The following is a 12,786-nucleotide window of genomic DNA, read 5'->3' as shown; positions in this document are numbered from 1 at the left end:
TGATCAGCACTTCATTGATGGAGAAGATGAGATAATTAACGAAGCAGCGATGAATACCCATTCTTTTATTGTACAATGATCTAGTAGCAATGTGCCAAGTAGATATAATTAATACTTATGAGCCAACTTAAAACTTCTGGAAAGTGTGTTTTAAATTTGTAAGTTGCATTTTTATCTTTATTCACCATTTTTCTTAATTTTTTTCTCTAAAAATTGTATTGTCTTTTAATCTTGTTAAACATTTGTTAATAAAAATGATCACAATTCATTTATGGTTAAAGCTATTTTTTATTGCTTTTGTTGCTGCTGCTGCTGTTGGTTGGCCATTCATTCTGTAAATGACGAAAGCTACATAAATACAAAGGTCACCTAAACATTTTAACTTGGTTAACTTAACCCTGAATGATCTGAAGATCAGATTATCGAAGGAACAAAGGCAAGGACTGATACTTTTTTTTTCATAATGGAGAAACATAAAAGAGGACACAAAAACCTTGAGAATGGTATCTTGAAACTGACTGAATGAGAAACAAGAGCAACTACAATAGCAGAATAACTTCATATATATGCTAATTGGGTCTGTCTGAGAGTGACTGCCCAGACAAGAAAACATACACTTGTAGTGGATAATGAAAAGAAAACAACTATTCAATGTGCCATGGCAATGAAGACGGAAATGCCCATTCTATGGTTTATAAGAAAAAGTAGTGAGAGCTTCCAGTGTCATAATGTCTTTACACAAATCACAGTGAATACAATCACATTGAGTACATTATAGTTCAATCACCCCATCTCTTCGTAGCAACTGGTTAAGATACAGAGCAAATGAACTAAGGGAAACTTAAACTGTTTGGGTTCCTTTTAGGTTAGAATAATAATTGTAACTCTGTTCAAGCTTATTTCAAGAAGTAAGTCCTATTAAATTCAGAAAACCACAATAAATTTTCACATGCTTTTAGTGTGGTCAAGATAAGATGCTCTTTTCTAAACATGAATTATGTGGAAAAATAGATTCAGTTATTGTCCTTTTGCAGGCTTTTAAGACTAAAAGCCCTGGGTCACTGGGTTTCAAACGTCAATACAATATGTTAATCTAAATATCAGACTGACTGATTATTTGAGGTATGGATATGGATGAACTCTCTTTCATCCTCATTGATTCAAGTCTTGAGGGGAACATGAAATGAACCTAAACTTTGTATATGGCTTTTCCCAAAGTATCATTTAATATTTTGAACTGTGAAGATAAATTGATATTTTTCAGTATATGAAAGTTAGTAAAATGATATCTATTTTACTAGTAAAATCTATTAAAATATATCAAATTTTTGTTTTGTTTTACCACTCTTGTTACTGGATCATCAACTTTAATGGACAATGAGATTCCTGTTGATTGATCGTCAAATCTAATCTACATAAGGTTAATGAAGTTATTGCCTTCTCCTAGCTTGACTGGTAGTAACAATTGAATATGGAAAGATTATCTCTTTCTCTTGAAAGTATTGTTCAGGGACTAGCAGCTCACCCCAGTATTAAACTGCTTCAACAGCTGGTTTTTTTAGCTACCCATAGTAAACCCAAAGCTGCTTTTTTCAAGAGGCAACTGGACTTTCTGTTTTTTCTTTGAAGATGTTTCACTTCTCATCCAAAAAGCACATTTTGGGGAACCAAGACCTGGATGACTGAGAATCTTCATAGACATTTACTCATAGTAAATTTTTCCCATTTTAGGAATTCTTACTTATTTGACTCTAATATCCAGTAAATAAAAGTGATGCAGTGGCTCAGTGGCTAAGATGCTGAGCTTGTCGACCAGCAAAGTCAGCAGTTTGGCAGTTCGAAGCCCTAGCGCCACATAACGGAGTGAGGTCCCGTTACTTGTCCCAGCTTCTGCCAACCTAGCAGTTCGAAAGCATATAAAAATGCAAGTAGAAAAATAGGAACCACCTTTGGTGGGAAGGTGACAGTGTTCTATGTGTCTTCAGCATTTAGTCATGCCAGCCACATGACCATGGAGACATCTTCCTACAACGCTGGCTCTTCAGTTTTGAAACAGAGATGAGCACCGTCCCCTAGAATCAGGAATGACTAGCACAAATGTGTGAGGGAAACCTTTACCTTATCCAGTAAATAGTGTTGTATGTCCAATGGCATGTTTTGTGTAGAACACAGAGAGGGAAATGGTATTCACAGACAGAAGGAAGAATCATTATCAAGTCAGATAAGCAAAGCTTGAGCCTGATCCAAGAAACTAGTTTGAGAAAACTTCTTAAACAAGCTCTCCCTAGTTCATAGTGAGGGACAGGGAAAGCACACAAAGACTTGCTATAATAAAAGCTGTTATAATAAAAGCAGGCCCAGCCTCTATGACATGGTTTCTGAGTGTGGCCTAAGTTATAGGTTGCCACTTTGTTTGTTCCTATTAACCTGTAACTTGCTCTTCCTAATGAAAAATAGGACATAAGTGCTTTAAATAAATAATAAGCCAATTAAGACCTTGTAAGCATGATCTGGTTTTCATGTTTTTGCACATGAAAAGAAGCCTATAGTGGAAATATTTCCCTTCAGGTTATTGTTTGGCTTTTTCAAAGAATATAGTTGCTTTTATATTTTCAGTATGGTAATAAGGTATTTGACAAAACAGAGGTAGAGAGCATGAATGCTATTTAAAAATAGGTCTGACAGCATGTTACTAACATGGAAACATTTTATCATGGAAATTTTTGATAAATGGGGAGAGTGCTACTCACTTAACTACTGTTTGCACTTCCAATTTCTGGGATTTGCAGTTAAACTGACCCTTTTCATACATTATCATTCATTATTTCTTTTGTTTTATTCCCTTCCTTGAAGTTTCCTTAATATGTGATCCTAGTTAACTCACTTAGTTATCTTATAATGAGGTTGTCATGGCATAAGTGATGAATTTCACATAGCAACAGTAGCAAGAAAGGGAAAAAAATTATCACTCACATAAAATTCAGTCATCTAGAAACAAGGGGCTAAAATATACAAATTTATCTCAAAGTATTCTTTGAGTTTGTTGGATTTTCCCCTCCTATCCTCTCAAATAAGTATGTGGAGAGTTGCAGCTTTTTCAAGATCATCACAGATTTTCAGAATTTTACATACCTTTAAAAAAAACCCAAAAGCTTGCATTGTCATTGTTCCGTAAAACTTTCTTTGTTATCTTTTCTGTTATTATTTTACTTCTCATGAACTATATGTGGCTGTCTTGTTCTGCCTATGAAAGCTTTTTGCTTAGAATGATGTTCAATGTGATTTTAAAGATGTGATGAGGACAATGCATGCAGATGGAGGTGGTGCCACTTAACTTTGGAAGCTATGTATTGAGCTAATATTTAGAGCAGGGGTCCCCAACACTGGTCTGTAGACTGGTACGGGTCCATGGCAGGCCAGAAACTGTGCCATGCAAATAAGCAAAGCCCCATCCATGGGATGCAGGCAGCACACAAAACTGCACCCATTCCAGTCTGTGGAAAACTACAGAACCAGTCCCTGGTGCCCAAAAGCTTGAAGGCTGCCAATTTAGAGTATCTCTAGTTGATCAGGAATTTAAACGCTCACTCTCCAAGTCTATTCCCAACCTTTCTGCACCTTCTTCATTGTGTACTTGAAGGATCAAGCCACTTTGCCAGAATCAAGGATGTATCAAATGTATGCAGTCCATCCAGGGGCTTCAGTTTGGATTAAAACTTCTTCTTGGCCTTTTCACTCCTGATACAGTAGTTTTATTTGGTTTTGTTGAGGGGGGAAAGCCTCCATTAACTTTCATTTGGATTTCTTTTCTCCTTTTTGAACTGATGGAACTATGGAGGCATTACAAGTGGCAAACACCTATACTGAGAAATATTAAACTTTCCTTTCCTGTGTTCAGTGATCCCGATGTGGATCAAAGCCTGTTTGCTTAGTTCAGTAATATGTTTTATATCCTGCCTTTCTTTGAAAGGTTCAAGAAGCAATATATGTAGCATTATTTTCCTGGGATTCAAAAGCCACTTGTCTGGAATGGTATAGGTGTTAAGTATTCAGAGTGAAGCAAGTAGGCTTCACTCAGGTCCACTGTTCTGGCGGGAAAATCATTTAAGCTTATTGATCGAGCCGTCTGACAACTCCCTATATAAACGCAAGCTGTCAGACAGGCAAGTTGCTGGATTGTACATAGTTGTTGAATAAAGAGCTGTTTGGTGCTGAAACTCTTCCATTCGCCCTCTCTAAAAATAGAGTCTCCTGATAGTGCAAGGGATTGGATTAGAAGACCTCCAAGGTTCCTTCCAACTCTGTTATTCCTCCATTCACGCCCCCCCCCAACACTTAGCCTATAAAGTAAGTTAAACCAAAGGTGACTGGTCGAAAGTCCTTCAGGAAACTTTTAATGGTGAGGGATCTTGGTCTTAGTTCTCTGCCAGGAAAGTAGATTTCAAGGACCTGTTTCTGTAATAGCCTATATTTTTATGCTTTTGGTATTGTGAGCCACCTATAGGTTGAGATGTGTAGCTATTTAAACCCCAAAAATTCCATAATCAATTAAAAGGGGAAGTTATAGAATGCCCATTTACCTTAGAGTAAATCTGTTGAATTCAGTGGAAGATTTTACTGAAAAATAAACAAGACACACTGGTAAAAGCCAGTCCCTTCTGATGAAGTTGATTGGCTTGTATTTGTGTGGTATTTTAGTTTTCCTGCATCTGATCCTTTGGCTTTTTCCAGGCTGGTTGGCAAAACTTGGCTTCTTCTAGAAATGATCCCACGTGAAGGGTAGGTTCTAGTTTTGTCATGGTTTGTGGCTCATTATGCAGAAGAAAAATGGTGGCGTAAACTTACACAAAGCCACAAAGAAACAAGCTGGCAGAAAAAAAGTACACATTCAGGTCAGTGCTGATGAGCATTAGTTTGGCACCCATTCATTGATTGTCAAGAGATCGAAAACTGCTCGATTGTGCAGAAACCTTGAGCCCATGTTCAGAGTTGAGTTGCACTGTTGAGTTCTATTTGCAAGACCAGCTCAGAAGTGTAAGATTCCATTAGCACAAAAGACATCAAATGTAGAGTTTTATAGCTGGCTCTATTAAAGATTTTGACAGCTGGGAAAATAAATGAAGCCCAACACAGTGTTAGCCTTGCGACCCCAAAATTGCCCTGATAGCCAGTTTAATGAGGTGCTAAAATGTATTGGCTGGCTACTCATGTCTGCATCAGAGCACCCGGCCACACCTCCAGTCCCCTAGGTGATTCACCAGCATCCTGTAGTGTTAGTGACAAACCCAGAAGCAGTTGGAGTGCCATCAAATCTGCAAAGCTCTGATTCAACTTGCTATCCCCCACTTTCAGTTCATGAATCAATGGGGTGATTTGATCAAAGCTTAGTCAAATCAAAGGCTCCCTTTCAAGTGTTCGTAGCTCTGTTGCTATATAGTCTATACACAAAGTTGTGCTGTAGGAAATCATTTCCCTCCCTCCCACTTTTGGGTGATGTGGGAGCTTATGCTCTGATTATACATAGATCACTTACTTGGCCTACATAAGCAGTGATGTGTGTAGCTCCCTCTTTATATTATTTATGAAATCTGAAAGTTTCATAGATCTACAGCAACACTGGCCCAAACAAAAAAGAATCTTAGTCAAATTGTTTTGTTTATCTTTGAGCTAAAAGGATTTAGTCACTGAATAGAAAAAGCTGTTACTGTATATGTGACTGTCTTTGTCTACTTTGACAATGCTTGGTAAAGAGAACTAAATAAAAATATGGAACTTAGCATGTGGGAATCTAGTCGGATAAAGGAAGTGATACAAGAACATACATGGAAATCATGTGCTGCAATGTTGAATCTATAATCTATGATACGCAGCTAAAATATTTGATAGTGAAAGAGGAAAAGACTGTTTCACCATTATGCTTATCTCGCCAAAAAGAAACAGAACAAAACTGAACAATGAAACAAATGTCAGAAATGCCAGAATAAACTACTTGCACAATGAGGTTTTGTGAGACTTTGGCTCCCTGTGAATTTTGCCATATATTCAGACCTTCGTACCATTGGCTGTCTTTATTAATAGGCCTCCCTGTTGCAAAGTTTACATGACTCCCTTTCTCAAAACATTGGAAGAGTGTGACACACTGTCAGCCTTGCTTCTGCTGGGCATCTTCACCACTGGGGAGCAGCTTCCTATTGAGGAGTGTACCTTAATCTCACATCCCTGAGAGCTAATTGGAGGCTTTGGGGAATTTGTGCTGCCTTGCTGAGAAAGATCTCTTTCTCCAGCAAGATAGTGCTCTCTGGCATCCTCCCAATCAGCTGGATAGCACCTCCTTTTCTTCTGCTGAAAGTAACTTCCAAGTGCACTAATGCTTTCTCAGAACTGCCAATCAGCAGTTACTGAAGTGCTGGGGAAGGAGGATGGTTATCTGCACCACAGCTACAATCATTGGGAACAAAATCAGACCCTGCATTCAGCAGAATCAGAAGGTAATCATTTGATACTAGGTGAAATAAAATCAGACTTCTCACTGAAACACCAATAATGAAGCTAAAGATGCATGGCAAGACAGCGAAGCTTAGAAAAAAAACTGTATGCCATTAAAAAAAAGGCTTGCAAAAGGCAATGTAGCAAGATACTATCCCAGATGACATAAGCACTATACAATTACACAAATAAACATATATTAACAGATAATTATATCAGATTAGCATTATTTTTGTTACTCTATTAAAAGGTTATCTATTATTCATTAATTAAATTTTTCATCCACTGTGAGGCAGATGGGAAATTTCAAAATTTGATAAACAAACAAACAAACAAACAAACAAACAAACAAACAAATGCTGCCCATCTCACTTTGAAAAGCAACTCTGGGTGGCTTCCAATTAAAATCATAAATGTAAAAAATATTTAAAAGCATCAAAAAGCCGTGGTGACGCAGTGGTTAGAATGCAGCAGGCTTACTCCAATTTCCACCAGTTCGGTAGTTCAATCCTCTCTCAAAGTTGACTCAGCCTTCCATCCTTCCGAGTTGGGTAAAATGAGGATCCAAATTGTTGGGACCAATATGCTGACTCTGTAAACCATTTAGAGAGGGCTGTAAAGCACTGTGAAGTGGTATATAAGTCTTTCTTTGAACTACAAAAGCAAGATAAAAGGCAAGATCAGTAAATGGCTAGTCCCTTTTCAGTTAATTCACCAACCACCTCCCATACTGAGCTAACCGAGGCTAATTGGCAGAGTCAAGTTTTAATGCCCTTTTGGAAGGCCAAAAGGGTGGTGGCAGAACATTCCATAGTCATGGCAATATTTCATAGAGTAGGGGCCATAGAGTAGGGGCCATGGAAGGGTAGAGTCTCCTTCTAGACCTGCTGACTGAAATTCTTTGAGATGAGATCTGCAGCATGCCCCTTCTGCCAGACTGTTGAGATGGGCTGACCACATTGGAGGGAGATGATTCCTCAGATAATCTGGCTCCATACTATAAAAGGTTTAGGCCATAATCTGGTTAAAATTATGTCCATTATGGCCATAAAAAGTTGGAAGAGACTGAGTGGTGGAACAACAAACTATTTCAAGCTACAGGACAAAAACAGTTTGAATGTTTGGCTCTTTTTTTAAAACTTACAAAGCAGTAAGCCTTGTGGGAGAGCTGTTCAGTTAGTTTAGTCCAAAACAGAGCACAGGATCAGAAGTATAAATGTACCCACAGCAGAGGTGGTATTCAGCAGGTTCTCACCAGTTCTGGAGAACCGGTAGAAGAAATTTTGTGTAGTTCGGAGAACCAGTAAATACTACCTCTGACTGGCCCTGTCCCATCTACTCTCTGCCTCCCGAGTCCCAGGAAATGAGGATTTTGCAGTAACCTTCCCTGGGAGTGGGGAGGAATGGAGATTTTACAGTATCCTTCCCCTACCATGTCCACCAAACTATGCCATGCCCACCAAGCCACACTCACTGAACCAGTAGTAAAAAAAATTGAATTCCACCACTGATCCACAACAAAAAATCCAGTAGCCAAGAAAGATGACAGTAGTCAAGGAATCTAAGAACCAAGGTTAGGTGGCAAGCTGGCATCAGGGACATAAGACAGAGATTTTTTAATCTTTTTTATCTGCCAAAAACCTGATCACATCCAGCTCATATTATTTTCTCCTGAAATAATAAAGTCTTTCTTATTGGTTGCTTTCTGGAACAAATCTTACCTGATGTTCTAAATCAGTTCCTTTTTTGCAAATAAAAACTAGATAATGGCAGGTTTCTCCTGCTGTAACTAAGTAAAAATGTCATCTTTGAACTAAGAGTCTGTGAATCAATAAGGCTGATAAATATGTTTTTCAAAAATTTCTGTGGTCTACATTTAACTACACTTCTCTATGTAATATCTCTTCCAGTGGTGGAAGATTTATTTTTTAAAAAATTAAAAATCTAATTTAACTATTATTGACTTTTCTCCTAGACCATATAGTGAAGGAGTTTCAAGTCTATCAATGAAATTACCAATGCAATTCACAGACTGACAGTTTCCTTCATTGTAAATAAGAAAAAATGAATAGCAAGAGAAGTTGTTTTCCAACTGTTTTTGTAAATGATGGATATTTTGTTAACAGGTGTCACAGTCACAGAGAACCAGAAAAAGTATTAGTGGGAAGGGAGTGATTGTTTGTTTGCAAGTTTAATAAATAAATGACCACAAAGTTGAAGAGACAGCTTTTTCTTCTGTATGGTTGGCTTTTTAAGAGAAGGGATGGGATAAGCATGATCAAGAGACAAAGAATAATGACAAACCTGACTTGATTTTTTAAAATAATGTATATACTTAATACCTGCAAGTAGCGTCTACTGTAAAATCTCTTCAAAATATGAAAATGATATGGATACTTGAAATAATTAATTCATTCTGTAGAACAAGATACTTAGAATTGATTGTATGCCAAGGCTTTACATGCGCTTTTAAATAATTCAAAATAATTATTGTAAATCCTCTTCAGATTTACAATATATGCATGAGAAAAAAATGGTAACAGGACCACGCTGTTGGCTCATTGAAGCACAGTGATTTAAAATGGGTCATCTGGATTAAAGTGTTTTACATCTACTTGCAATTCCATGCAACCACCCACATAAAACTTTGGGTCAATAGATGCCTCACTTTATAGCTAAGCAAAAAGCAGAGAGTGGAACCAGTAGGAAGATAGCATGGCATCCAGAGCACAGAAAGTGATGAAGTTATTCTTCCTTTTTAAATTTCTCCATCCAATGTATACAAACAGATACAGAGACAACAAGGGAACATTTTACATCCCTGAGCATATCCACCATCACCACCCCAAAAAATCTCACTGTAGGAGAACATTCCTGTATTACTTCCCTTACTATGGAATAAAATTCATCGAATGAAAGGCATTTACTCTAGAAAAGATAGAGATAAACTCTTAAGTGTTGACAAGTTTTTAACACTCTTAATTTAAGAGGCCGAAGTTGAATTTGATACCACAAAAGTGAAATTCGACTTACATCATCAAACTTTCTTCTTCTACAAGTTCTTACCATCTGCTGTGAAGTCTTGGGGGACCTTTTGGACGTACACTGTGGGTGTATAGAAGCTGTTCTATAATACAACCATGGTGATGGTTCCTTATCCATACAAATTAAGCTTACATTTTGCATTGCTGTGACGAGATAAATTAGTTATTCAGGTTAAACAGAACGATCAGGTCTTTTGACTTGTACTAATGATATTTGTTTTTAATTGCTTATGTTTTCTTTTTTTAACTCTCAGCTGTTTAAAAATGTCCAATGGTTAGAAAGGTTGGGTAAAATTGTATACCTGTGCATGTTTGTATGTATGTATTGAATTTTGATAACAACTTTTTATGGCCTCTGGGAGCCGACACAAAGCTTTTGTGACTACATGCAACAATGGATACAACTCTAACACCAAAAGTATATTTGTTCCTTTACCAAATAAAGCCTGAGCATATTTCTCCTCCGTGTAAAAAAAATTACATGTAAAAATTAAAAATTGATATTAAGGAGTAGATTGAACCCATTTTTTCGCTTTTTAGTAGTTAAAGAGGCACTTTTCCCATAATATCTGATTCCAGTTTGTTTGTTGGTGAAATCACACTGAATATTACAGAAGGATTGAAATGGCCTTTGTATGCAAAATGTATGCATCTTCATCCATTTTCATTTATCAAACCTGTGCCCTAATTGTCCTCAATATTCAACAGCTGGAATTAATTTTGGCTTAATCTGTGTGAACTTTATGACCCTCACATGTTGAGAAATCAAATTTTTGTTGTTTAACAATTGATGATATTTAAATACACAATTAATTTAACGTTTCATCCAGAAGGAAATATAGTTATGCTGTTAATCTATGGACTTTTCAGGAAATGGATGTTTTTATTTATACTTTGCTTTTAACACTGCTAACAAAACCTCACAGTTCTGTTTGGGGCTTCTGACTGTGATTCTGTAGACAATTATCTACCGTATGTGCAAGCTCTGTTAAATGAAATGGAACTTGTGCATACATAGTTTTTTTGTAAAACACCAAGAACTTCCCTTGCAGTATTGCAGTCTTTATCTTAAATCTGACACACCGCCAAAGGTATTAAGAAATATTACTAGTGAAAGTATTAGTATGAAGTGAAATGTTATCAATGGATGATATCAGTGAAAAAAAAAAGACCTTTGGTTGATTATTGTCCAAAGTTTCTGACTTCCTGTACTAATCTGATACTAACATGTGTAAAATTTGAAAACCATCTGCCGTATTGCAGAATAAGATGGATGAGCCAATTTCTCTAGCCCTCCAGATAATTCTTTATTCATGTTTCCAACACTTCTAAACTTTCATTGCCCACTATTTATTTCACTGCTTATATTTATCTTGCTTCCAAAATCCTAGGTGAATTCAATGCTATATAATCCAAATATGTTAATAGGTTAAAAAAGAAGAAAAGGTGCATTTCATGCCTGCTTCTTGGCAAGTCTAAGTTCCCTTTGTTTGTTCTCCCAGGTGAACCATCACGATGGTCATCATCACACTGTGACTGCTGTTGCAAAAATGGCAAAGGTGATAAAGAAGGCGAAAGTGGCACATCCTGCAATGAACTCTCCACCTCTAGCTGTGACAGCCAATCAGAAGCCAGCTCCCCTCAAGAGACTGTCATCTGTGGCCCAGTCACTCGCCAATCCAATATACAGACTCTGGATCGACCAATCAAGAAAGGTCCTGTGCAGCTCCTTCAGCAGTCTGAAATCCGGAGAAAAAGTGACTTGCTCCGAACTCTAACTTCTGGCTCTAGAGAATCCAACTCTAGCAAAAAAAAAGCAGCAAAAGAAAAGCTCTCAATTGAGGAAGAATTAGAAAAATGCATCCAGGATTTTCTCAAAATCAAAATCCCAGACAGGTTTCCAGAACGAAAACATCCCTGGCAATCTGAACTTTTACGAAAATATCATCTATAGGAATGGGGTTTTGCCAAGGAAAATCACCTGTGCATCTTTAGAAATAGGATGAGGAGAAAGAATAATAATAATAACTTAAATCACACATAAAGAACCCATTGCTATGTCCTGCCTAATTTGCCTATTTCACCAAAGCAATTCTAGTTCCATGTAAACAATGAAATAGGGAGGAATAACAATGCATTCATTTGTTAGGCTGTTAACATACATCAAATGCTTGCAGTGCCACCTGCACATTGAAATCAAATGCTAGAGATCATTTACACTATGATTTATGGCAGCACCAATCTATTAGAGAGGTAAAATAAGGCAGAATCCTGGCAGGTGGTGATTTTTTTTTAAGCTGCATGCATTCCTGAAATCATTTTAAAACATTATTTATCTATGGCCAGGATAGGCAGAGGCCAAGAATTCTGAAATTAAGAAATTGTTGTTCCAGTTTACAATAGGAGAGGCTATGTATACTTGTCTGTCTCTCTACCACTGTTTTTACCTTCTTACTGTACTTTCTCTGAAAAATATTGACTACAATCTTTTGGTGGCCAATTTATCTTGGTCTCTTCTTCTTCGTGATGGCTGAATTGTTCTTTTGGATATTTTAATTTTTGTATTGAGAGCAGTCTGTTGTTGCTACCTGGGGATACATCTGAATTTGCTTTGTCTGCATACCATGAACATCTCTGGGCACAGGCGTCTGTCAGCTTAGAAACATCTGAAAATCCACAGGTGCAAACCAGCTGCAGGCAGGTGATCACAATTACATTTCCTTGTTGAAGGTCATGCTCAGCCTTTGGTCTTTTGGAATAGCAAGGGGGAGAACCAGACCAAATTGGATTTCTTTATATTTAAGTAAAATCATGTTTAGTTAATATGATGTCCCCTTTCTCAAGTATTTACTAATTTCCCTTTTTCTCACATTCAGAATTAACATTAAAGTTTAAAGAGACCACCCTATGGCCCTTCTGCTGGATGCCGCTGCACTCAGTTGAAACCTGCATGCAGAAAGGGGATATTTTTGTGCAACCGTAATGAGTTTTTCTCTGTTTTGCCTTTAGCTGTTTTTCTACAAGCTCAGATCAAAATTGAAAAATTCAGAGAAGTTTAAAACTCAGTCGGGATTCATTGGAGCGCAATGGCTGAAAAGAAATTGGTGGGAATTCTAGAATATATATAGATGTGATCTGTGCGTTTTCTGACTTGCCAACTGGTTTTTGGTAGCCGTGGTCCTATTTATAACAGAAAGTGAATATGCATACAGAAATTAAGCAGGAGACCTTTTATCTCCTACCCATCTGCGTGTCA

General features: G+C 37.3%; 1 protein-coding gene across 1 annotated transcript in view; it reads left to right on the top strand.

Annotated features, from left to right (window-relative positions):
• The window catches only part of KCTD16 (potassium channel tetramerization domain containing 16), a 199,613-nt gene extending 188,129 nt beyond the window's left edge, over positions 1-11,484 (top strand). Inside the window, exon 2 of the mRNA XM_032211487.1 lies at positions 11,033-11,484. Within this exon, the coding sequence (XP_032067378.1) occupies positions 11,033-11,484 (452 nt within the window). The remainder of the gene's footprint in view (positions 1-11,032) is intronic.
• Positions 11,485-12,786: the final 1,302 nt, after the last annotated feature.

The sequence above is a fragment of the Thamnophis elegans genome, chromosome 2, assembly GCF_009769535.1.
Source record: "Thamnophis elegans isolate rThaEle1 chromosome 2, rThaEle1.pri, whole genome shotgun sequence".
In the NCBI taxonomy this organism is placed as follows: domain Eukaryota; kingdom Metazoa; phylum Chordata; class Lepidosauria; order Squamata; family Colubridae; genus Thamnophis; species Thamnophis elegans.
The sequence above is the reverse complement of the archived record's forward strand: the minus strand, read 5'-3'. Positions and strand labels throughout refer to the sequence as shown.